Below are 27,432 nucleotides of genomic sequence, written 5' to 3'. Positions count from 1 at the left end.
CTGAAGGGAAGGGAACACTCTTTCTATTATCATGCAGTTAAACGCTTCCTGTTGTGACGTAAGTCAGTGACATCACGCGGTCAGAATGCTGGTTGGGTGGCAGCTAATAATGACAAGGTAAGCATGTGGCTCGCCGGGTTCTCCAATCTCCTGGCCGCCTCCTTCGGTTGACAGCTAAGACCACAATTTACGCCCCTTCCTGTTGAGGGCGGAGCCAGGAGAGTCGCTGGAGACGTCGCCATTGCAGGCGGCCAGGGCTGAGTGAGGGGACCGGGGAGGAGCAGCAGCAGCAGGCCGACGTCACCACCTCATCGGACAGCTCGCTGGGGGACCGGCTCCGGAGCAGTGACCATGTCTGTGGATAGTAGCAAATTCAACCACCTCTCCCTCGCTCAGCTCAACGAGCTGCTGGAGGATGAGGCCAAGCTGGGGCAGATGGCCCAGGAGATGGACGAGGTGGGTGACTGAGGGGAGCACAGGGGGTGGGTGAGGGGCAGGCCGCTGGGACATGCCCTGTCATCTGCTGAATGGGTGGTGGAGGCTGCTGCAGTTCTCACATTATGCCAGTCTGTGTCTACCTTCTCTGCGTTCTGTTCATGGCTTCTCCTTCAGCTCAGCGAACCATACGTCGTGCTTTGTTTTGGCAGATCCCAGCACTTTAGTTTGCCAATAATTCCAGTAGATAAAAGGCTGAGGAGAGTAGAGCTGGTAGCTGATTGCTCCACCAGCTACCCCTAGTTGGTTTGTGAATGCTGATGAAGCTTGTACTGGCATTAGATTCTGACGAATTATCAGATTGTGGCAATTGCTGTAATCTGGCAGGAAGTTGTATCGTGTGTACATCTCCAAACTGTTTGCGATCGATAACAGGATTGATTTTCTGATAACTATCGCAAAATAGATCCCGTTATTGGTTAGAAACATCAGACATGTCGGAAATATATATGTCCGATACCATCGATCGGATGGAAAATTGCATCGTGTGTATTTAGCAGGATTTTTTTATTGTTCGGTAAATACAACCGGGAAAGCGATTATAAAAACCTGTGTTTTATAATGCAGAATCCATATACTGTAACTGTAGATTTGTTCAGTTTTATTGACCAGATCAACAAAAGTTTCCAAATTCTGCACTGCTGTGTGTGTTTTCATTACTTTATCTTGTTTGAGTTGGTCTCTAACCTATTTGCTTACTGCATGTGAACATCTTCACTGTCTAATGCTAAACATACGCGGTGCGTTTATGCGCCGGTATCGAGCCAGCGCGTCACCGCTCGTCCACGTGGATCGATTCCCGCACGTCCCCGTGGGCATTCCTTATCAGCCGATCGATTCCCCGCTATTATCCGCACGCGGGGATCGAGCGGGTAATATATCCGGCGGGTCATCGGACCTGTCGGATATTATCAATAGAGCCATCAGTGGCTCGATTGATAAGGAATAAACGCACCGTGTATGTTTAGCATAAGTCTTTGAAATACTGTGTTTGAATGGCATATTTCATGCATTATGCTTTTGTAGTTTTCGGAGCAGTGCTTTTCAGCGCTGCTAGATTTGGGCGCAACCGGCACTACCATAGACTACATTAGGAATCACATCTATGGCGGCGCTCAGTGAGTAAAAAAAAGTTAATTAGAAATACACAATAATTCGGCCTCCAGCAATCGCTGGAAGCCGAATTATATCATTCCCGACTATTCATGGTGGCCTGGAGGGTGAATAGTAATTAACACGACCGGGACTTGTGCAGAAGCAGGATCAGCCATATACCGGCTGTATCCTGCGCCCAAGTCTCCCGGCGCCAATTTCAAATGTATGCGTTTTTTGTAGTTATTTTTGTATCATTTGTACAGTTTTATCAGTCATGTACATAGAAGTATGCAAGGGGGTTTACAGCAGGCCTGAACTCAGAACTTCCTATCTGCTCTTAAATATAAGCGACAGCATAATAACTTTTAAAGAAAAACATGTCATTGTTACAGCTGATGGAAATACTGTAATAAATCTGCAGTGTGTCCACTTCCTGCTTTCATGGGAGCAGACACAGGGTTAACATCAGGGCTGTGGAGTTGGTACAAAAATCATCCGACTTTCGACTCCTCAGTTTAAGAAAACTCAGACTCCAGGTACCCAAAAGTGTTCCGACTCTTGGACTCCATTCCTTAGTCTAAAGCCTAATACACACTATGCAATTTTCCATCAGATAGATGGGTCGATAGATCATTTCTGACCGATCTGATTGATTTTTCTGGTCACTTCTATTCAAATCAATCAGAAAAACAATCGGAAATCAGATCGGACCTGTCGAAAATTATCTATTCGACCCATCTATTTGAGCGAAAATTGTGTGGTGTGTATTAGGCTTCTTATCAGGTCTGTGGAGTTTGTACAAAAATCATCCGACTCTTCAATTTATTGAGACCACTGACTTCGACTCCGGGTACCCAAAATTGCTCTGACTCCACAGCCCTGGTTAACATCCTGAGTTTACTAATTAGCTGCTCTAATGCTGGGAATACACGGTTCATTTCTGCCGTGCGTTTCTGCTCTCGATCGTGTTTGCTGCTTGATTCTGCAGTCGATTCTCTTATCTTCCCCTCGTTTTTTTTTATCTTATTCCATTCACTTCTATCAGAAATCGAGCGGCAAAAGAATCGAAAGGGAGATCGGACACGTTCGTAATTATCTATCAAACCATCTAATCAGCTAAAAAACAAACCGTGCATTCCAAGCATTACGAGGCAGCCAGCTGATACGGTTAAGAGATCAAATTACACTCGTGATTAGACAAAGATGAGGTGGGATTAGACAGGCTAAATTTTCTAAGTACATAGAGAGTGCATTTCACTAATTTCCTTCTGTCCTGTGCAAGAGATCAGGTTGAGTTTAAAGAGGAACTCCAATGAAAATAATGTAATAAAAAAGTGCTTCATTTTTACAGTAATTATGTATAAATGATTTAGTCAGTGTTTGCCCATTGTAAAATCTGACATTTATTACATGGGGACATTTTTACTGCTGGCAGGTGATGTAGCTGCTGATTGCTGTTTTGGCAGTTGGAAACAGCTGTAAACAGCTATTTCCCACAATGCAACAAGGTTCACAGACAGGAAACTGCCAGGAGTACCACGGTTCTTGTGGGAGATGGTTCACCACAATATCAGCCATACACAGCCCTCTGATGATCCGTTTGTGAAAAGGAATAGATTTCCCAGGTAAAAGGGGGTATCAGCTACTGATTGGGATGAAGTTCAATTCTTGGTCACGGTTTCTCTTTAAAGAGAACCCGAGGTGGGATTTTATTATGCTAGTGGGGCACAGAGGCTGGTTGTGCACACTAACACCAGCTTCTGTTGCCCCATGGTGTGCCTCCAAGACCCCCCTGCACGCCGCTATACCCCCCGCAGTGCTGGCGGCATGCAGCGTGTCGCCAGCACAATGTTTACCTAAGCCTGTCTGTTAGCGCCGCTCCCCCGCCTCCTCCGTATCGGCGCTACCCGCCCGCGTCACTTCCCTCCAATCAGCGGGAGGGAAGGGACGCGGGCGGGTAGCGCCGATACGGAGGAGGCGGGGGAGCGGCGCTAACAGACAGGCTTAGGTAAACATTGTGCTGGCGACACGCTGCGTGTCGCTAGCACTGCGGGGGGTATAGCGGCGCGCAGGGGGGTCCTGGAGGCACACCATGGGGCAACAGAGGCTGGTGTTAGTGTGCACAACCAGCCTCTGTGCCCCACTAGCATAATAAAATCCCACCTCGGGTTCTCTTAAAAGAGAACCTGAACTGAAAATTAAAAGTCAAAATAAACATAAACACATCATACTTACCTCCCATGTAGTCTACTCATCACCCTCTTTCTCCTCTCCTGCATCCCATTTGTCCACTGTGATCAATGGAATTCTCTGTCCTCCATTTTGAAAATGGCCATTCCCCTATAACAGCTTCCTGGTCAGCACACTGTTAAACTGTAATATCGCCAGCTTGAGCCATAGGGAAACGTGGACATTACCTTGTGCATTCAGTTGTAACTGACAGCAGCTGATATATAACTGACAGCAACTGGTATATTTCAGTTCTGTCAAAATCTTGTCAGAACTGGAAGGGATCACTGTAAGAAGAAAATGGTGAGCTTCTGAGAGGAACTGACGGTGAGGTTAGTATGTAATATTCATTTGCAGCTACGTCGTGTTTATTTTAAATAATTTTACTCAGTTCAGGTTCCCTTTAAAGAGACACTGAAGCGAAAAAAAAAAATTGATATTATGATTTGTATGTGTAGTACAGCTAAGAAATAAAACATTAAGATCAGATACATCAGTCTAAATGTTTCCAGTACAGGAAGAGTTAAACTCCAGTTGTTATCTCTATGCAAAAAAGCAATTAGGCTCTGCAACTTTCAAAGTCGTGGAGAGGGCTGTTATCTGACTTTTATTATCTCAAGTGTTATTCAACTATTTACTTTTCCTCTGCCAGAGGAGAGTTCATTAGTACACAGACTGCTCTGAAAGAATCATTTTGAATGCTGAGTGTTGTGTAATCTGCACATATTAGAGAATGATGCAATGTTAGAAAACACACTATATACCTGAAAATAAAAATATGAGAATATTTTCTTTGCTGCTAAACTTCTAGTAATTATTCATAGTACACAACCAATTCATTATATCATATATTTTTTTTCGCTTCAGTGTCTCTTTAAGGACCAAAAAGGAGTGCAATGGATAATTAACTATGCTGTGTTTTTGTTATAATGAACTGAATTATGTGTATTGGGCAGTACTAAGCAGTTTGGTTCTCTTGTAGATGTCTATTGAAACTAATAAATAAGTATATGGAGGCTGCCATATTTATTCCCTTTTAAAACAATTTCAGTTGCCTGGCAGCCCTGCTGATCTAGTGTCTGAATTGCACCAGAAACAAGTATGCAGCGAATCTTGTCACATCTGACAAAACTGTCAAACACCTAATCTGCTGCATGCTTATTCAGGGTTTATGTATAAAAGTATTAGAAGAGGAGGATCAACAGGACAGCCAGGCAACTGGTATTGCTTTAAAGAAAATAAATGTCAGCCTCCAGATACCTCTCGCTTCATTTGTCCTTTAAGGGGACAAATGCAATTCAGCGCTAGGTTACTTTAAGGGACCCCCGGAGGAAACCTCATAGAGAACAGTTCTCCACTCACAGTACCCTCTTATGCTGGGAATACACAGTTCGTTTCTGCCGTGTGTTTCTCCTCTCAATCGTTTTTTGCGGCTCGATTCTGCAGTCTATTCTCTTATCTTCTGCTCGTTTTTTTTTTTAATCTTTTTTTCATTCATCTATCAGAAATCTGGTGGTGAATGAATCGAAAGGGAAATTGGACATGTCAGAAATTATCGATCAAACCATCAAATTGCCTAATAAACGAACCGTGTATTCCCAGCATTACAGCACAAAATGTTGTGACTGACCAAATAGTGCGGGCGTTTGACATTACCTTCACTGTTGTCATTCCTCTCCTTCTACATAGTCACAGAATGTGTTGTTTCATAGTGATGTCTGTACAGCATTGTGGCCGCTCCATGTCACCTGCAGGATCAAGTTCGATCCATGTGGGTGACATAAATTAAGGAAAAATTGGCGGTGTATACACACCTTAAAGGAATACCATCGATTCACATATTTTTTTCAATTGACACAGGAATTGTTTTGGAAGTGCTGCTAAGTACTGGTGTATACATTTTAGCAACTTCTTTGTTTACTGTTATCAAAATACTTTCAAACTTTACTGACGCCAAAACTGATGGCTGATTGAGCCATGAGGAGAGGGGAAATTCCCCTCACACTTGATCAGTGAACTCTATGTGTTGCTCTGTGTGTGACAGAGAAGAGAGCTCCCAATAGCTGCAGCTCCTGTGTTTCTGACTGTGTGTGAAGAGAGCAGAGGAAATGTCACTAATTGTCACAGCTTTTCATACTGTTTCTGCTTTGAGTTTGATATGTTTGATATTTGCTTTCTGTAGTCTGATATGCAACTCTGGCTGTGCATTGAAGCAGACACCCTTCTGCAATTGATTTGTCCCAATATAGCTAAATCCTACCCTCAATAAATTACAGCTTTTGCCTCTGATATTTAACATGAAAAGTACGAAAATGTTTACACAGCTGCTTGGATATTATTTGCACACTGTAATTTTAGAACACTTGGGTATCGATAGTATTCCTAACTCAATATGGCTTTAAAGAAACAAACAAACAAAAAAGATTCTTACCTAGATAGAGGAATGCCTCTGGATATTCCAGAGGATTCCCGTGTCCTCTTCACCCCAACCATTACTGTGCACAGACCCTTACAATATATCCGAGGACTTGTCATATGTTCTTGTGGTGGCTCTCCCCGCCATGTGGGGTGCACGAGTACGGCCGCGCCTGTGCTGTAAACCAAAGCCCCTGATTCCTTACTATTGTGCAGGTGCGGCAGTACAGTGCAGTTTGTGTATGAAGAGGATCACGTCTGTAAACTTTCACAGGGTCCCTAACAGTGGTCTGGAGGAGAACTCTTCTTAAGCCCCATTACTGCGCATCGGGACCCGCTGGAATTCATTTATTTCTTTTAGTATGTAATTTAGATACTAGCTAGCACTAGGGTAGCTAGTATTGTGTGCCGGCACCCCCCGATTGCCCTCAATCCACCCCCGATCGCCCGTTGGATACATTACCATGCCGGGATCCAGCGATCGAGCAGCCTCCAGCTCAGCTCCGGTCCTCACTATGGGGAGGATCGGGACTGCGCATGACGTCATGTACGATCCTCCCCATAGTGAAGACTGGAGCTGAGCGGGGGGGCTGCGCCTATCGCGGGATCCCGGCGTGGTAATGTATCCAAAGGCAATAGGGGGGAGCGGGGGGCTTTGGGAGGTGTCGGCAAACAATACTAGCTAACCTAGTGGTAGCTAGCATCAAAATCAAAATGACACATTTAAATTAATAAATAAGCGCGGGGGGGGGGGGGGGGCACGGACAATGCAAAACCTCCTGAGCATCGTAACGCTCAGGAGGTTAAGTCCGACATGTCTGATCGGGATTCAATTCGATTTGCCGTTGTTTTTCAATGGCAAATCAAATTGAATCGAATCCTGATCGGACATGTCTGATTTAATTGGATCGTAAATAGAATCTTAATCGAATCGCATAAAGAATCTTATCGTGTAGTTTGGGCTTTAGGTAAGTATTCAACTTAGTTTTTAAAACACTGCATTTTCTTTAAAGCGACTTGAGCAGTGATTTAAAAATAAACCTCCCCTTAAAGAGAACCCGAGGTGGGATTTTAATATGCTAGTGGGGCACAGAGGCTGGTTGTGCACACTATCACCAGCCTCTGTTGCCCCATGGTGTGCCTCAAAGACCCCCCTGCGCGCCGCAATACCCCCGCAGTGCTGGCGACAAGGTTTACCTAAGTGCTGTCTGTCAGTGCCGCTCCCCCGCCTCCTCCTTATCGGCGCTACTCGCCTGTGTCCCTTCCCTCCCGCTGATTGGAGGGAAGTGACGCGGCGGGTAGCGCCGATACGGAGGAGGCGGGGGAGTGGCGCTGACAGACAGCGCTTAGATAAACATTGTGCTGGTGACACGCTGCGTGTCGCCAGCACTGCGGGGGTATAGCGGCGCGCAGGGGGTCTTTGAGGCACACCATGGGGCAACAGAGGCTGGTGTTACTGTGCACAACCAGCCTCTGTGCCCCACTAGCATAATAAAATCCCACCTCGGGTTCTCTTTAAAGGGAAGGTCCAGGCAAAATTAAAAAAACAATCCACTTACCTGTGGCTTCCTACAGCCCCTGGCAGCTGTCCTGTGCCCTCGCCACAGCTCTGGTGGCTCCCGTCATCCTGCGCTGCAGAAGCTGACCTCGCCAGGTCGGCTTCTTCTGCATTCCACTGTGCGGGTCACGTGGTCCGGCCGACGTCATCATTGTACTGCGCAGGCGCAGAACTAATGCACCTGCGCAGTACAATGTTGATGACGTCGGCCGGACCACGTGACCCGCGCAGTGGAACGCACAAGAAGCCAACCTGGCGAGGTTGGCTTCTACAGCGCAGGATAACTGGAGCCACCGGAGCTGCGACAAGGGCACAGGACAGCTGCCAGGCGCTGGAGGAAGCCCCAGGTAAGTGGATTTTGTTTTTTTCATCAGCCTGGATGTATCCTTTTTAAGGTAGGGTTGAAAGCACTTTTACTTAGCAACAGGGTGCTGATCCATTTGCCCCCGGCCTCTCCACCTTCTCAAGCTGACCACAGCTTCAGCAGGCATTAGTAATTCCTACGGGGGTCACGCGTGCGCATGTCGGGAATTGTACTCCAAACTGTACTCTTATCTCCCGGCATCCATCGCAGCATGTGTGTGACCCCTGCCAGGAAATAGAAATGCCTGCTGAAGCTGTGGGTCAGCTTGAGAAGATGGAGAATCCTGTACGGTTGGGGTCCAAAAGGTCAGCACTCCGTACAAAAGTAATGGTGTTCCCTTAATGGGGGGGCACCAATACTGCCGGGTACACGAAGGTAAACCTTAAAGCTGGCCATACACTGGCCCGATTTCCCGCCGATCGACAGCAGATTCGATCACTGGGATCGAATCTGCTGTCAAATAGTTCGCGCTAAACGCACCCGATCGATTGATTTCCTCCTGATATCAATCGGTCCGTCGATCGTGCCGTGCGGGAAATTACCGTCGATCGCCCGCGGGTAGGGAGTGCGTCGCTTGCGGCGTACGATTCGGGGCATTTCGCCGCAGGTATACATTACCTGAGGCTGGCTCCCGGGCATCCCGTCCGTCACTGCTGGCACCTCCGGCTATCCGGCATCCTCGTATAACTTCCGCTGTCACGCCAGCAACAGCGGAAGTACAAATAGAGGGCGCTCTATTTGAACCTCCACTGTCACTGGTGTGATAGCGTAAGTTATATGAGGATGCCGGAGCCGGAGGTGCCACATGACAGGGACAGCACGCCCAGGAGCCAGCCTCAGGTAATGTATGCCGGGGGGGGGGGGGGGGGCGGGGGGATAGGCGGCAGCTCAGCAGATTGTGAATCGATTTCAGGCTGAAATCGATTCACAATCTGTTTGCAGTAAAGGCAGCCATACGATCCCTATCTGATCAGATTTGATCAGAGAGGGATCTGTCTGTTGGTCGATCTGATGGCAAATCGACCAGTGTATGACTACCTTAAATCTCGGTGCATATCTTGAATCATTTTATTTTCATACTTCAAGCAGCACAGCTACACTGACAGGATTGCAGCGAAAGACATCACCTAATGGTCATATGACACTAAACTCCTGGAATGGTAATTTCTGCTTCTGTACTATATACTCTTTGTGTGTGGGTGGTCCACAACAGTAGTGTATAGAAGGCATTGCCAGAGTCTGTTAACTGTTTATCTTCACTGAGATCTTTGTTGTTGATTTATAGACTGTTCTAGCAGCTGCAGTGAGTTCCATTTAAGCAGAGCAACATAATTATATAAAATTACAGAGGTAATTCCATTATAGTAAGCATAGTATGGACAGTGCTTCTTGTCTCACTGCGGTTACAATTTAAAGTTCTAGTTCATCCTCCCTTTTTACTATACATATGATGGTACAGATTTCAGAAATTAGCAATACACAACATTTTTGTGTGCCACATTGCCTCACTATCTTGCATTAAATATATTAAAGGTACATGTACTGTACAAGTAAAAACATGGAGACCATCATCTGATCTTTCCATAGGTGATCACCATACTCATCAGATCAATTTATAGTTACAAAAATGGATACACTGTATGCAAAAAAAATCTTTATTAAAGTGATAAAAACATAGCATCAATTCCTGTGACACTCTTTTTAATAACCAATTCATGTAAAGGTGCCCACTAACCAGGGCTGTGGAGTCGGTACAAAAATCACCCGACTCCTCAGTTTATGAAACCACCGACTCCAGTCCCAAATTTACTCCGACTCCTTAGTCTAATTTTTACAAAGGCTGTGGATTTGGTACAAAAATCATCCAACTCCTCAGTTTATTGAAACGACCGACTCCAGGTACCCAAAATTGCTCCAACACTTCGACTCCACAGCCCTGCCACTAACCGTACAATTTTCAGCAAAGGATCGCCCAAGCCATCCAATAATTGCAATTACATGTCTAATCTATTTAAATAATAAATGTAACCTTTGGCTGAAAATATCCATCCTAGTTGCTTGCAAAGGCTGAAGGCTGGCTGTCCAAACATTGTAATGACCACAGTGACTGTGTAAGCCATCAAAAGTTTAATGAGTTTATGAATCCCCAGCATTCAGCTGGCAGAGCTTCTAGCTAGCTCCTAAATTTTGTGTCTTCCACTCAGCATTTGCGGTGGGGCCTGGCCAGTGTCCTTTCACACTGCAGCCATTTCAACGGACAATATAATTGTAACATTCTCCATGCGCACGAAAGTACATGTGCAAGGGCTTGCTCCAGAGTTCCCCTTAAAGGGAACCTAAACTGAGAAGGATATGGATTTTTCCTTTTAAAATACCAGTTGCCTGGCTCTCCTGCTGATCCTGTGTCTCTAATACGTTTAACCACAGCCCTTGAACCAGCATGCAGATCAGGTGCTCTGACTGAAGTCAGACTGGATTAGCTGCATGCTTGTTTCAGGGGTGTGATTTAACCACACTGCAGCCGAATAGGTCAGCAGGACTGCCAGGCAACTGGTATTGTTTAAAAGAAAACAGCCATATCCCTCTCAGTTTAGGTTCCCTTTAAGTTTTGGAGGTTTTTTTAGGAAGAAAGTGTCTGTAGAAGGTTAGTCAGGAAAGTGTTAAACTTTCAAGCAGAGTTTTAAAACTATCCTCACAGGGGAAAGCTAAAAACTCATAAAAAGGACCTAGCTTAGTCTTAGATGTACATCACAGTGAAGCTGATAAAAACGTAGGAGCCAGCGCAGTGCTCGTAAATCACTTTCTCCTGGCAGAGGAAAAGGAGTTGAGATTAAAAAGGGAAATCTCCCAAGTCCTGTAAAGAGGGAGATGGAATCACATGTCCTTTAATAATCCACCCAAGAAATAAAGTTTTCTATCATTTCATATTTTCATGTATGCCTTGCTAATGAAAATGAGTGAGATTATCGCTGGACACAACATGAATGTCCAAGGTGACAATTTTCATTATAGCACCTTTGGCCACAGAGGTGTGGGATTCTCCATTAGACAACATAACTACTACTAAATGTTTAATATGTATAAATTTGAGAGATCGGTAGTCAGAATTTGTTGTCCTGCTCACTGGCGGATGTACTGTCAGGGAATTATATCTTTATTTTGGAAACTCTAAAGAGAGGGATGGAACTGTAGGCTGGCAGAACCTGTCTATCTCTCATTACAATCTCCACCCCAGGAGGGAGGGGAGGGTGTCAAAAAGTCTGGACACACAGACTGTCCCTTCACTGCTGAGCCATACCTTCTGGATCCATATACTGGCCAATTGAATCTGGCCCAACTTAACTTTAGCTTTGGATAACCAAGAACTTTCTATCCTCTTCTTAGACTTGCAATTTCAAGACAGACACACTAGTTCCATATACTGCTCACACTTTATCCACTACTTAATTTTTCCCTGTATTTTACTATATCAATCTGTTCTTCTGATACCTGATTTTTATGATTCTTCTTCTTTTTTTGCACTATTTTGTTATAAAATAAATGATTTTAAAAAAATAAATCATTTTTTAGTGTTTCTTCCGAATATCCTCTGCAATCCTGCCTATTCTGAGAAAATGTTACCACAACTGTATATAAGGTATATATCTATTTTGTATTGGTTCATCAACCAATATAATTTTACTCTATATATCTATATAAGCTCCAATATACCGTGATATTGGTCAATGTATGTACTTATGGTTGCGCTTATTAGCTCATTCAGTTATTCTTGATATGGTTTCATGATTTTCAATCAATAAATTTGCATTTTGAGTAGCATATGCGGGTGTGTTTATTTGTTTAGATTCTTTACCAGTGCTGGTACCTGCTAGGAAGCCATGTCCTATTCTAAAATTCCCTTTTTGTATAGTTTTCAATCACACCATTACCCTTAGAGTGTGCAGACAGGGTAATATGCATAGCTCTGCCCCTCGAACAGTGATGTGCGCAATGCACTGGAGTGGTTCTGTGTGTGCAACTTAAAGGGATACTGTAGGGGGGTCAGGGGAAAATGAGCTGAACTTACCCGGGGCTTCTAATGGTCCCCCGCAGACATCCTGTGTTGGCGCAGCCACTCCCCAATGCTCCGGCCCCGCCTCCGGTTCACTTCTGGAATTTCTGACTTTAAAGTCAGAAAACCACTGCGCCTGCGTTTCCGTGTCCTCGCTCCCGCTGATGTCACCAGGAGTGTACTGCGCAGACACAGACCATACTGGGCCTGCGCTGTGCGCTCTTAAAGACATCAGCGGGATCGAGGACACTGCAACGCAGGCGCAATGGTTTTCTGACGTTAAAGTCAGAAATTCCAGAAGTGAACCGGAGGTGGGGCCGGAGCATCGGTGAGCGGCTGCGCGGGCACAGGATGTCTGCGGGGGACCATTAAAAGCCCCAGGTAAGTTCAGCTCATTTTCCCCCGACACCCCCCCCCCTACAGTATCCCTTTAATGTAGCAACATTATTAGTAGTGTGCACAGCTCTGGGTGTCAGTGGGCTGTGGATTGTCACACACAGAGAAATGCAATAGTATTATCAGAATACTGTGAAATAATGCTTTGGAGTAGTTCTGTGCCTGCAACCTAATGAGGCAACAACAGCAGCAGTAGTGTGCACTCAGCTCTCTGGGTGTCAGTGGGCTGTGGAGTGTCTCACACACACACGCGCACGCACGCACGCACGCACACACACACACAAAAAACACAGGCGACCGATGTACTAGCCCTCAAAAGGGCTGTTTGGGGTGCTTTCATAGCAAGTGAGGAACAAGATCACAGGCCTAGCTATTGCTTTCACTACATATCTGCAGCAAGTCTGATCCTGCACTCACTAACAGTCAGCAGCCAGCAGAGAATAAATCCAATATGGCCACTGCAACTGCTTTTTAATAAGTGGGTGGGTGGTTCAGGAGAAGGTACTAGCTGATTGGCAATCTAAATAGATTGTTGCTGTGCTATAGAATCCAATGCAAACGGCCGTGATATGAGTTATCACGGTTTAGTGAATCAAGCCCCATGTGTGAAAAGGGCATGAAGGGGTCCGTAAACAGATTATTTTCAGTCATGCAGATGTCACTCCTGTCTGGTAATGCTAGTGCACACCAAAAACCTCTAGCAGATCCGCAAAACGTTAGAGGTTTTTGAATCAGATTTTCAGAGTGATTCTAGGCATGTTTAGAGAGAGTTTTCTAAACATGCCTAGCGTTTTTGGAGCGTTTTTGTGTAGCAGATTACAATTATTGTTACAGTAAAGCTGTTACTGAACAGCTTCTGTAACAAACGCCTCGAAAACCGCTCTGATCTAGTGTTTTTCAGAGTGGTTTTCCCACGTTCCTATACTTAACATTGAGGCAGAAACGCCTCAGTAATCTAAAAAAAATGCTCCAGCCACCAAGTTTGCTTTTGTGGAAAAAACGAACCTCTCTGGGTGCACCAGCCCATTAAAATACATTACCCAAGCAGTTTTCAAACCGCTAGCATTTTTAAAAATGCTCATGAACCTCTCTGGTGTGCACCAGCCCTCAAAGAACAGTAAAAGTAGCCATACGCTACCATTTTTTCCCCCAATTAAATTCCTAGCAGATTCAATAACTTATCAAATCTGCCAGAAATATTTCCCCCTACATGTCCAACCAGCCAAAATCGGACAAAAAAACTTGCTCAGTTGGGGCAGGGCAGGAGCGGTAGTAGATTGACACCCGATAGCATTGCACTGCATTGAGGTTATTTCCATTTTGTTAAGCTGAAATCTATTGAAAATCAATGTGGTGTGTGTGGTATGAATATATTCCTCTCTGATATGATTCAGATCTGAGAGCGATTTATCTTTTTGCCATATTGGGTGGCAATATACAAGTGTATAGTCGCCTTTTAAAAAGCCACTCCCTTCCCTGAAAAGTTGGCTCCTGATCATTTACTGCTTCCACAGATAAGATATAATTGCTTTATTAGGTCATATTGTCATCTCCTGTCTATGAACAGATTCACTTATGATCTGTCTTTTTGTGAAAAGATATTAGCAAAATATTGCTGTTGCCATGTTCTGTCTTTATTTTGCGCACTTCTGATTCAGTTGTTGTGTGTTTTCATCCGCTCTTCTATGTACTTTTTTTTTTAAAAAGCTTTCACACAGATGTAAACTGATCCATATGGAAGCATAGGAAATGTCTTCAGATGCTACATTACAACTGTGTAAATCAGTCCTTAGGTAAGCTTCTAACCCTGAAGTGTTAAATAATTTCAGATTTGCTTTTAAAGCATAACAGAGCTGAATTGTAAAAATTAATCTTTGCTTACCTGGGGCTTCTTCCCACCCCTAGCAGTCTGGTCTCACTGCAGTTCAGCTGTCCTCCAGTGTGCTGCTAGCCTGTTCCTAATATTCCCAACCACCGCTAGGTAGCGGGCTTCTGCCCATGAGTGGGGAAATCAGCAGGCCTCTCATGCTCCTGTAGCCATGGGTGCAGACCACTTCTGGCCAAAAGAAGGCTCACCTGTGTATGCGTAGAAACCCACGACCCAGTTATGTTGGCATTCTTACGAACAGACTAGCAGCACAATGGAGGGCAGCAGAACTGCAGTGAGAGACAACACAGATTTTCTAGAGGCTGGTAGAAGTCCCAGGAAAGCAAAGTTTAACTTTCATTTCAGCTCAGCTATCGTTTAAGTCAGCACAGAAGTCGGGCAACTGGCATCGTTTACACTTGTCTATGCAAAAAACAGACTTTTGGACACAGTGCATCTGCCCGTGTTAAGACAATTTTGTTTTTCTGCAGTAGCTAGTGGTTCTCAGTGAGAAAACCAGGGCTGTGGAGTTGAAGCAATTTTGGGCACCTGGAATCGGTGGTTTCATAACCTGGGGAGTCTGAGTCGGATGACTTTTTGTACCGACTCTACAGCCGTGGAGAAAACAGATGTGAAACTATGCTGTAGGTAATGCTGTAAATTTTTTTCCCCTTGTGCGAAATTCCGTTTGAAGTGGGAATGCTCCCATTGACTTCCAGTTAAATACAAATGGCATGCGATTTTTGTGAAGTGTAAGTCCTGTCGTGATGTGCCTATACACTGGGAGATGGCCACTAGATTAGACCATCCAACAGATCTCTCTCTGATGTATAGCTACCACTGCTTGCCTGTCCCCCCAGGTCCTCCCCAATTTAATGTGTTCCCTCAAAACACACTGTCCTCCTTCCCACGGGCCCATGGCGAGTGTTGGCAGTATAGCTCACCTGTCTGCTGCTGTGCTCCTCCTGTGTATTCTATATGTCGGGTTTCACGGTACAGGTACTCGGTGGCAATGGCAAGAGGATACAGGAGGAGCATGCCATTGGGACAGGTGAGCTTCAGCTATGCTGCCAACACTCGCCATGAACCACACCATGGGGAACACATTACAGATGGAGGAGACCGGCCAGGGGGTCCTTCAATCTTCCAGAAATCAACCGCCCCCTTTCAAGTGAGATCTTTTCAGCATGCTGAATTGATGGTTTGATTGATTGCCAGCGAGTGCCCATGTTGCAGCATAGATTACTGGCGGATTCGATCGTAATGATGGAATCTGCCAGAGACCTAGGCTGCAAATAGAGTAATGTATAAGTACCTTTTGAGAATGAAGATGGCAGCCTCAGTATTCCTCTCACTTGATGACCCTTCTTCTATCATGATAGAAATTGGAAAGCAGCTATTAGATTGGATTCCTGGATTTAATGCTTTCAAAATGACTCACCTGGAATGATATCTTGATTAAGTTATCTATCAGTGTTTATCAGCATATTTGTTCCATTGTGGCAAGGCTTCTAGACTTTGCAGTTGGCCCAAGAAACTACCATTCATTAAGTGCTTTTGAAAATAAAGAAAACCCTGAGGCAAGTTTCACACTAGTAACTAGCGTTTTGTGGTGTGATCAGATAATCGCAATGCTAAAAAATGCTTTGTAATTACCTGTGGTAATGAGCCTTCATTTTATTCCTGGCAGCGATTCAAATGTGAAATGAGGCTCTCCAGTGCTCACTTCCTGTGGTGGAAATGCGCATTGCAAGCAAGTGTATTGACAAAACTTGCTACCACACATGCTTTTGCGCCAGATGCAATACTTTTAGCACATCACATCGCACCTCATCAGGTATGAAATGTCCCATACAATTTCATTGCTTTAGCGTTACCCTGCGGAAAAAAAAAAGGTTAACGCGGCACAATGAAAACGCACTAGTGTGAAAGGAGCCTAAGGCCTAGTTCACAGCACTCGGTTGCATTGCAGAATTATTCAACTCACTGCCCATACGATTCTATGGGGCTGTTCACATCTCTGTGTTGTAACTGATCACATTATTTTAACTCGCTGCATGCAGGCTTTATATTAAAGTCCATGTCCAGTCTCCATTGCAGCTCACTCGCATTATGCGTGCTTTATACAACGCACCACTGTGAATCCAGCCTGAGAATCCCTCATGAGACGATGGAGTAGTCAAAAACCTCAGATTTTTACTAACTACTGTAAGTGACAGTATAATTGGAAAAGAAAAAAATTATAGTGCATTTTACTCTAGGGGAAATGTACATTTTATTTGTGATCACACCCATATATTTTACATTTTTGTTTTGTTGTTGTTTTAAGGGACATTGCATTTGTAAATCTGTCACCAGACTATGCACCTGTGCTTTTACTTTTGATCCTGGAGCAGATCTGGTCAATGACATTCTAATAATTCCATTCCCACTTGGATGCATGTTGTATGGAGCTTGACACTGGGCCAGTCATATGCTTCTCCTTCTTCTGTTAGGAGTTCCAGCTGCATGCAGGTCAGAGCTGTTAGCATCTCATTGACCAGCTCAATCCTGGAGTTCCTCTTTAACGTAAAGATGGGCTTACTTGAGCAGGTTTCCTGCTGCACACCTCCTAACACTTGTGTATTCCCTTTTGTGTTGATAAAGTGTCCGTCTTGGAGCCTGAGGTGTTTGCATGATCACTTTGTTTCAATGTTATTAAGTGTCAGGTGTAAGTGATCCTTCATTCCGCTATGACGACAGACTGGCTAAGGTAGCCGGTTTCTATTGCTGGAGCTGATTTTCCATCTCTGAATCATAGTGGTCACATGATGGTTTGGTCTGAGCCAGCTCCCAGAACAGACACAGGCAGCCCCTCTCTAATGAGCACCAGCTCTAATCCTTCTTGCATTACTCAAACAGGCTTGTTCTGGGTTTGTGTATGTTTTTAATGACCTTGAATAACAAGTTGCTTCCTCATTCTTTACCTTTTTTGCATGTAGTCACTGTAATGGCAGGGAAGAAAAGAGGAAAGTTATGTATAGACTTTATTCCATGGCAGTCTGTTTCCACCTCTGATCTTTTCACAGTAGAACAGAAATTGAAATTAAGGATGTGATTGCTGTGAGCACCTCCTGTTTCCTGCTTTTTATGTAAGTCCTACTGTGGTTTTCAAGCAGAACTCCAGTATCACTTTCTACAGTGTAGCCTGTGAAGACATTAATGGGCCATTATAACACACCAAATACAAATGCATTAAAATATTTAAAGAACCTGGTGTTTAAGTGTTAGGAAAAGCCCCTTAAAAAATCTGTTACGGCGATGTTGCCATATAAAATCAATTCTCTACACCTCTGGTTGCTAAGATGCAAGAATTTAATTTTTAAATGTATTGGTACTATAGATCTGTGTGTGCTATACAGAAAATATTTAAATATTTAATCTCCTTGTGCAAATTCATTAGAGTTCTCAGTTCTGCACTGACATTGTCACCTCATCACTCTCAGATGTCACCTCTCTGAAGCAGGCTGAATATTAAACAGACTATTTATTTAATTTGTATGAGCGCTTTTGTACATGTGTGCAACTATTCCACCCAAATATCGTCCAAACTTGGTCTGTTGGACAACAGTTGGGTGTGGCAAATGACAAGCGACTGATAACGGGCAGTTTGCCCGATTCAACCGACTGCTCAACACCCACAACTGTTGGGCTGATATCGTGCAGTTGGCCTTGTGTGTACAAGTCGTTTGAAGTACTTGTCTCAAATGTGGCTATATCATGCAGCCCATTGTTCTGCTTGCATGCGCGGTATGTAAATGAGTTGGTCGTTTACTTGGTTTGGCTGTGTGGTATTACAGGTTGTGTCAACATGTTGTCGTGCAGTTGGTCATGTCATCTGGTTGGTCGTGCACTTTGTTGGACACGTGTTTGAGCCTTCAAGCCTTGTTCAGATGCTAGATGAAACTTGGCCTGAGACAGATGATAACAACCGCCTCTGCTGAGAATCCAGTCTATGATTCACAATCCTACCATATCTATGAAACATGATGGGATACCTAAAGGATTAAAAAAAATGTAACTTTCCCTCCTATTACTGAATTTTGGAAAGATTGTATAATCAAGATTGTATCATTGATGGGTACCTGAAGGGCTGTTTTCCAATAAGATTAAAATTTTAAAAGGGCTCTGCAATACAATCATGATTCCTAGTGCACGCGATGCACATGATTACTATGCAGTAGGACCACCATTTGCTATCAGGTAAAATCGTGCTGCTTCTCCGTCCTGGGCATGCGTCAGTAAGGTCCGCATATGCCCAGTAGAACTTAGCTGCTCATGTAAGGAGGAAAAAGCTGTGCACGATTGACTTTGTTCTACTGGGCACGTGTGGACCATACTCGCACATGCTCAGTATGAATGTGCTCATACACTCCGGAGTGTGGTCACGAGCATATTTGACAAGCTCTTGTTAAATATGTTGAGAAGGGCCCAATGTTGGAATGGTGGCCTCGAGCAGTGGCATGTCAATAGGGGATGCAGAGGTTGTGAACTTGTGACCACACCAGGGCCCTTGGACCAAACAGGCCCACTAGGGGCCTCCCTCAACTGCAGTTTTTTAGCTTTTGAATGGTGCTTTGCTGGTAATGATCACAATGAATAGTGGTAATCGTAACAAATTGTTCCCCTCCACTGTCTACACTTCTTATACCGTGAAAGTCCTTGGCAAGTTTTATTATTCCATATGAATTGTTAGCGCTCAGACACGGGTAATAGTGATAAAATCGCACGATTTTAACGCAATCACGACTTCACCATGATTTCAATGTAAGTCAACGGGAGCATTTTTAAAAAGCTCTCAAAGCGCTGATGGGTAAAGAGTGCTCAGAAAAACGCTTATAGTGTGTCTGGGCCCTTATGTATGGAATGCTTGGGAGGTCCAATGTAAAAATTGCACTGGGGCCCAAAGCTCCTTAGCTACTCCAGTGGCCTCATGGAGAATTGGGAAAGCCTCTGGGACTATCCAGAGGCTTCCTACCTTTGAGGTATTTAAGTTTTATTTAATAATTTGGAGGATTAAGGATTGCATGAGGTAAATCACTTGGTGAATACTAAATGATTTATCACTATGGTGGTAACAGGAAAAATCCAAATCCTTATTAAAGACTACCTCCGGTCAATTTTTTTTTTTTTTTTTTAATTTAACCTTTTACTATGTGATTTCATATATCATCGCAGCATAGTAACTTTAAAGCAAACGGCCATTTCTAATTTAGGTACTTTGTGGCATTTGCCACAATGATGTCAGGCAGCCTTATTCACGGATATAGATTGCTGTCACACCACTCAGTACAGTACTTCACTTATTTCACTACTGTTCAGTAGCAGTGCTGCTTTCCCTGCTCAGCACTGCAGATGGTGCTTTTCATGGACTTTTTGTACAGTTGTAGTTTTCCCCTCTGTCTTTATCTCACTCTGTCTCCCCCCCCCCCCATAAAATGTTAATTGAGTATGTAGCTATGCATATGTGTGAAGAATTTGCACAACTATTTGTATTTTTGTTTTAATTTCTGAGAAAAGTTACTAATGTAAAGGAAAATGTTGGATCCACAGCTCCTGCCTAAGCCCACAAAATTCATGTGGTTTGTTCCAGGGGCCATTGTGGTCGTTAGAAACCCAGACTTGCTTTGGTAAGCTCATAATCTAAACCACTATGCTTATAATAGTTGGTGGGACGGCATATTCTACAGTCAGCACTAAACAGAAGTCAAAGGACTACTGCCTAACAGGAATAACTCTCAAGATGCAGCTTATTTAAAGCCAGGGATACATCTGTATAGGAAAACTGCATGAAGCATCAATGAAACGGAAATTTAACAGGAATAACACCCGTAAATCTACGCCCTTTTTTTTTTTCTTATTCTTAAAAATGTCACATATGCAAAAGTAAATTCTAGCTCATCTCAGAACTGACACAGGAAGGAGAAGCGCTGTTTTTGTGGGTCGTCAGTGCGTGATTTATCAGCTCACATTTGTTTACGTTGTTCTTTCCGTGCTTTTGTATCATATCAGCTGGTTGTTTTATGTTCCATTAACTCACTGATAAAAAAATAAGAGTCCAGAGATCAGGCTACCTCCACCAATGCTGGAATAGGTGGAGAAATTGCATCACATGCAGTGTCAGCTGCTGGGCGTCATGTTGTGCAATTATGGAAAACATCATACCTGTACTGTACCAGACTTCACACAAGGAAATCTAGTCTTCCACTGAATGCATTGCCTAGATCCTATCTGTATTTATGACTGATGATGTTTATGAAGCTTTAAAACATAGCTGAACCAGCATGTCAGTGAAATGTTGTGTTCTTTTTCAATGGCTGCTTACTTACAGTGCTGTTTGTGTTGTCTTGGCTCCCTCCTGTTATTGTAACTTTTAGGCTGTGTTATGCTGGAAATACACGGTACGTTTTTGAGCCATTTAGATGGCTCGATTGATAATTTCTGACATGTCCGATCTCCCACCCAATCGATTCTGCGCTCGATTTCGCATAGGGAACAATGGAAAAAGATAAAAACGAATGGAAGATAAGATAATCTGGCGCAAAATCGAGTGGGGAATCGATCGGGCGGCAGAATTGAGCCGTAAAAACGCACCGTTTATTTCCAGCATAAGACTTAAGCTTAGAATGGATTTTTTTTTTGTCTGCTCATCCCTAAACTAACAATGTACTTGTCAATGAAAGTCTATTTAATAAATTGGAGCCGTTCACACTTGTGTGCAGGGGATCTGCGGGATCTGTTGTGGGGAGCGGGCCACACTTCTGTGCAGTCAGCGATAATCCCAGGCAGGCAGATGCGTTCCCCTATATAACCTTTGGGAGTAAGACCTCTGCCCCTGGCTACAGCTGGAGCATCATCAGAGTGGACACTACACTGTCTGCTCCTACTGGCAACACATGATCCTGCTACAGGTGGAAACCCAGGCTGGGCTCACACATAAAAGGTGTGCAGTTTTGTTCCAGTCCTGTCAGATTTTGACAATTTGCATCAGTTTTGTATGAATTTTCTATGGTTTGGTTCACAAACAAAAGGTGTAGAGTTCTGTTCCAGTCCTGTCAGTTTTGTATGACTTTTCTATGGATGTGTTTATACATATAAGGTGTACAGTCCCCATGAGGCAAAACTGACAGAACTGGAATGAAAATGTACAGATTTATGTGTGAACCAAGCCTAAGGCCCGATTCCCATTTGCGCCAAATCACATGCGGCCAGTGCAGTGCTCGGCGCAGATGCATGACCTCCACATGGGCTATGGGCAACACAACTGCTCTTCCGGGATTATCATGGACGACAAGTACGGTTCGCTTACTGCAACGGTGGATCCGTTGCAGCCTGACAAGTGTAAACGGCACGCCAGCCGGCGTGACAGTCCTGCACATGCGCGGTTCAGAGCTAGAAAAACACGCATGTGCAGGACTGTTGCGCTGGCTCCTTGGATGACATGGTGCAACCCCGTCCAGGAAGAACTGGCCGACTTTTAGCCCGAAAGTCGCTGATAACGGAGCCGCCAGCGGGTCCGGGAGATGGAGCCAGGGCGACGTCGGGGGACCTCGCGGCCTACAGTGGCCTGGAGGAAGCCCCAGGTTTTTTTTTTTGTTTGTTTGTTTTTTTTTTTTTTGTTTTTTTTTTTACTGCTCAGGGTCACTTTAAGCCGGCTTTCTAAAGTCTGCTTGGTTATTTCTTGTTGTTCATACAGACACTACTGCAGCCAAATAGATCAGCAGGGCTGTCAAACAACTGGTACCACCCTGGCGTTCTGATTAAATCGCCAGGGTGGCTGCGGGAGGGTTTTTTTTAAATAAAAAAAAAACTATTTCATGCAGCCAACTGAAAGTTGGCTGCATGAAAGCCCACTAGAGGGCGCTCCGGAGGCGTTCTTCCGATCGCCTCCGGCGCCCATAATAAACAAGGAAGGCCGCAATGAGCGGCCTTCCTTGTTTTGCTTATATCGTCGCCATAGCGACGAGCGGAGTGACGTCAGCCGACGTCCTGACGTCAGCCGCCTCCGATCCAGCCCTTAGCGCTGGCCGGAACTGTTTGTTCCGGCTACGCTGGGCTCGGGCGGCTGGGGGGACCCTCTTTCGCCGCTGCACGCGGCGGATCGCCGCGCTGCAGCGGCGATCAGGCAGCACACGCGGCTGGCAAAGTGCCGGCTGCGTGTGCTGCTTTTTATTTCATTAAAATCGGCCCAGCAGGGCCTGAGCGGCAGCCGCTGGCGGTGTTGGACGAGCTGAGCTCGTCCAGACCGCTCAGCTGGTTAAAAACAAACACATATGTCAGCCTGAATATTCTTCTCACTACAGGTGTCCTTTTTTGAGTTTGTTTTTTTCCTTCTGGGAAGGCTTTCCACCTGATATTTTAACATAGCAGCATGGATTTCCTACCATTCCCAACATATGAGCATCATGGGATAGCAGAGCAGGGACAAGGTCCTCCAGCACCCAAGGCTGAGACACCAAAGTGCGCCCCTCCATCCCTCCCACCCAGCCGTCACACACTGATTGCTATGACTAAGAGGGCCACAGGGCCCACAACCTCCCCAACACCTTAATATCTAGTTATCTGGCTTGCAGTCACTGCTATGTATCCCCTTTTCTTATTTCTTTCTGCTTTATACACAATTAGGAATGACAACTGAATGAATTGTGCGCCCCCTCCTACACTGCGCCCTGAGGCTGGAGCCTCTCCAGCCTATGCCTCGGTCCGGCACTGTGGGATAGCTTATATTTACTTTTGAAAAATGCCAAATGTCTGATGGTTTTGCTAAGCCTTTGCATGTAATACTTTAAGCCATAGACTGAGAATGTGCATGCAGAACAGATGCTCTGACTACACTAGCAGCATGTTACATGATTCAGATGCTACTGAAGCCAAATAGATCTGCAGGGCAGCCAACCAAGCGGCATTGTTTTACAGGGAAATAGTGCCGGGACTATTTATAAAATACCTTTTCAAGCCTTTATTATTTTAAAATCATGTTCTGTGTAGGTTTAGATAGAGGAAGAGCTGAAGTAAGGGTCCACTTCATAATGCTCTGACAAACAGGGAAACAGCTGATTCTACAACAGGAAACACATTATGGTTTACATTTTCATCTGTCCACAGGTGTTTTTAAGTTTCCCTTGGAAATGTACAAAACATTGTAGTCTAGGGATTTGGCGAAAGCACTCTGTGTGTAGCCTGAAGGGGTAAGTAGAAATCTCCCCAGAAAAAAAACCATTTAGCAGTTACAGAAGTTTGGCAAGAGTTAGGTATAATATATTTGTGATACCAATTGGACATGACTGGTTAATTTTGTGTGATATTACAAAGTTTTTTCAGTTCTACTTTTTTCTTGTTTGATTATAGAAGCATGTTTAGTGTTGCCATGGTAACACTAGTAGAATGCATTTAGTCGGGTGAATGTACAGTTCCTGTCAGTTTATAAAGAAAGTAATGTGTTTGCCCTGCCAGGACATGTTTCATTAGTCATTGTGCAGTGCAAACATCTAAGATGCCACCTGACATGACCTTTTAATTCCAGGTTTACCAAAGCCTAGAGTTGGCATTGATGGCAGGCCTTCCTGCATATTTGCGTAATATGTTGGCGCTTTATAAATTCAATTAATAATAATAATAATAATAATAATAATTTGTTAGTGGGCAGCCACTCTGCTGATATGGACATAAATTCTAAGCTTTGACCATGCTCGTTGTGGAGAGGTGGATACAGTAGAATAAGCAGCAGAAACTCCAATCAAATAAAAAATGGCTTTGACATGACCAAGAGTCATACAGACATTGCAAAGGAGGGGACATGGAAGGGAGTTGGATAGGGGAACACTGGGTGAGCAGTCCATGGTCCTTTTTTTTTTTTTTTCTTTTTTTTCTTTTTAAGGTTTACTGTTCATTTAAGCTCCTCTGTCTGTGGCATGAAACGTCTGGTTCCCTAACACAGTAGCAATAGGGTAAAGCCAAGCACCCACCCTAGTAAAGGAAAAAGTATTTGTCCTCATAATGCCTAAAAAGGAGAACTTACCCATAGCAGACCATAATACAGTATTCAGGATACCTCAATTTTTTTGCCTTCTCTTGGTTTCAGCAACAAACCCCCCCCAAAAAAAAGCAAGTTAAAAGGTACAAATCAAACTTTTTAGTAATATTTGTTTCATTTTCTGAGCTTTTCAATGTGTTTTATTGATCAAGTTTGAAAACTCAGGAGACAGGTTTATAGGATATGGCTCGTATTGTCTTATTTTCATAACCTGCAGCTGAAAAAAACCCATGCATTCAGCTTGTATTACTGTGGCCGATACAGAGGCTTTCATTCAGTTAAAATAAAGAAGTCCTGCAGTTCTGAGGAGAAGCAGCAGGTTCCTGGCAAGAAAACAGAACACAATGAGCTCATGATGATGTTTATCTGGCTTTAAAACTGATGGGGTGTGGCTGTTTCCAGCGAGAACCTAGAAGCTGTAATCTAATTTTTACCATTTTATTGCTAGTTTATAATGTCTGTGGAATTTTTTTTCACCTTTTTAACATAAATTCTCAAATGTCTGCAATGCTTCCCCAAAAGTTGTGATGTCTGGTGACTGAAGTGCTTCCCTGCTGCTGCTGTCACCACTAGGTGATTTGAAAATCACTTCCCTATCAAACCTTCATTGTTTGGAAACAAACAAACCAAAAATAGTCAAATGGACTGTTACTGGTGAGTAGAGTGCTCATGCACTCAAACCCCAAATTCATTAAAGTGGATGAGAATCAATATGTAAAAAAATAAACCAGATACTTACCGAGAGGGAAGGCTTTGGGTCTTATAGAGCCTTCCCTCTCCTCTCCTGGTCCCCGTTCCAGCACTGGCTCTCCGTAGCAGTATTCAACCAATCTGGTCAAATACTGCTTTCTCTGCCGCCGAAGGGAGGCTTTGGTTAGTCTTTGTGAGCCTGAGTGCTCCCGAAAATGGTCCGCTCCATACTGCGCACGTGCGAGCACCCTTTTGCGCACTTGCACATGCGCAGTATGGAGCCGCCTGTCTTCGGGAGGACTCGGCTCCCGAAGACTTCCAAAGTCTTTGCTCCCTTATGCTGGGCATACACGGTGCAATTCTGCGGCGGAATCAAGCCGCTGGCTCGATGCCGGCGCATCCCCGCTCGTCCGCGCGGGCATTCCTTATCAGCGCTTCGTTTCTGTTCCATTGTCTGCCCGCAGGGATCGAGCAAGGAATCGAGCCATCTAACCGTGTATCCCCCATGGGGACAGCAGTGTCACGTGGCTGTCCACTGTACAGCGCTGCTGTAGATCGCAGCGCTGTACATGTTAATTAGACGGTGGTTCCGCCGTCTAACAGTCTCCCGAGCAGCGATCGCCGCTCGGAGACTGAAGGTGGAGCTCCGCTCCGCCCACCGAGCAGGAGATGCGCGCGCAGCCTGTGCGCGATCTCCTGCAAAACAGAGCCTTAGGACTTTACGCCGATCGGACTTTACACTGGCGTTAGGCAGTCCTGGAGCGGCCGCCGCCACCGCGGCCATGCCCATCGGCGTGACGTGGTCAGCAAGCAGTTTAAGGGAACAAAGCGCCACTTTTTCTTTTGTTCTGCAGTTTGTCCTGGTTTCTAATAGCTTTGGTGCTGCCATGTTCATACCTCTCCTTCCTCCCATTCTAGCTGCCCACTATTTATCTATCCAGGGGATAGCATGTGTGGCTGGCATCTGTGGCTTCTGTAATTTTTTCAAAGCATAGTGTCCAATCTCTCCACCCCTCTGCTTATGAAAGCTTTTGTTTGTTCTCTGCTAATGTGTGCAGTAAAATAATTACAGCAGTCCTTATATGCCTGAAATTTCTGAGGTCGGAGAGGCCTTGAAATTAGGATAATAAAGACCTCTGCTAAACTAGAGGCAAAAGAAGTTTCTTTTTTTTATATATAATGAGCCACAATGCATGTTTAATGTGCTATTGAGATGCCTGGGTACTAAAATGGTGCTTGGTTCGCTTAAAGGGGCGGTTTCCACTAGCTGGCCGTACATGTTTAGCCTTCTGAAGATGGTTCTCAAAATGGCGTTTCTTGCACACACAAAAAAATGACCATGACCTGCTTACTTTTGTCAATTTATTCTGCTGTGGACAAACTGAGTGCCACCACTACAAGGACTGTTTGGTCTCCATCTAGCGGTGTGACCGTGTTTCATCACTAGTGAGGAGTTGTTCCTAGATGGCTTTTGCAGCATTTTGAGCAATCTGGGGTTGTGTACTTTTAGTTTCTTGCTGGCATCGAAGCATTTCTGTCCCTGCTTGGCTGGCTGGTCCTGCATACTCAGCTGGTCATGGATTATGAACCCAACTAATTCCCCGGATATCTTTAGTGTCTCGGCAATTGTTTTAGCCAAGATTCACCGGTCTGCCGAAATAAGATCATAAACGTGATCGGCGGTTTCAAAAACCAGTTGAAGGCCTCTCGAATCTCGCTACTTCCCCTGGAGGATCCAGATGCTTCTCTCTTCTTAGGTAAGTACAGTAAAACTCCCCTTATCCAGAGATCAGTTAACCAGAAGTCTCGTGCAACCAGAAAAAAAAACTCCTGGTCTTGCAGGATGCATAAATCTATTTTTAAACATCTTTATACAGTAATAAACCTCTATTACATTAAGTTAGTCTGTCCTTTTTACTGTATTTTAACATTAAGACAAGAGTTTATAGTAAGTGTACAAGTTGGGTATAGTACTGTTTCTTTTAGCTAGGCCTGTTTTTAACATTGCCACCTTGGGTTTACTTTAAATTATAGTGGACCTGAACTCTTGCACAGGACAGAAGGAAACTATAGAGAATTTCACCCTGTATGCATTTAGAGAGTTTAGTTTAATTCTCCTCATCTGTGTCTAATCACAAGTTGTAATCTGATCTATTTAGCTGTGTCAGCTAATTGGTAAACACAGAATGTTAACAATGGC

General features: G+C 44.4%; 1 protein-coding gene across 1 annotated transcript in view; it reads left to right on the top strand.

Annotated features, from left to right (window-relative positions):
• The first annotated feature begins 200 nt into the window (after positions 1-200).
• VPS37B (VPS37B subunit of ESCRT-I) overlaps positions 201-27,432 on the top strand; it is a 53,788-nt gene continuing 26,556 nt past the window's right edge. The window contains exon 1 of the mRNA XM_068244223.1: positions 201-456. Within this exon, the coding sequence (XP_068100324.1) occupies positions 352-456 (105 nt within the window). The 5' untranslated portion in view covers positions 201-351. The remainder of the gene's footprint in view (positions 457-27,432) is intronic.

Source organism: Hyperolius riggenbachi, chromosome 1 (genome assembly GCF_040937935.1).
Source record: "Hyperolius riggenbachi isolate aHypRig1 chromosome 1, aHypRig1.pri, whole genome shotgun sequence".
Taxonomy (NCBI): domain Eukaryota; kingdom Metazoa; phylum Chordata; class Amphibia; order Anura; family Hyperoliidae; genus Hyperolius; species Hyperolius riggenbachi.
The sequence above is the reverse complement of the archived record's forward strand: the minus strand, read 5'-3'. Positions and strand labels throughout refer to the sequence as shown.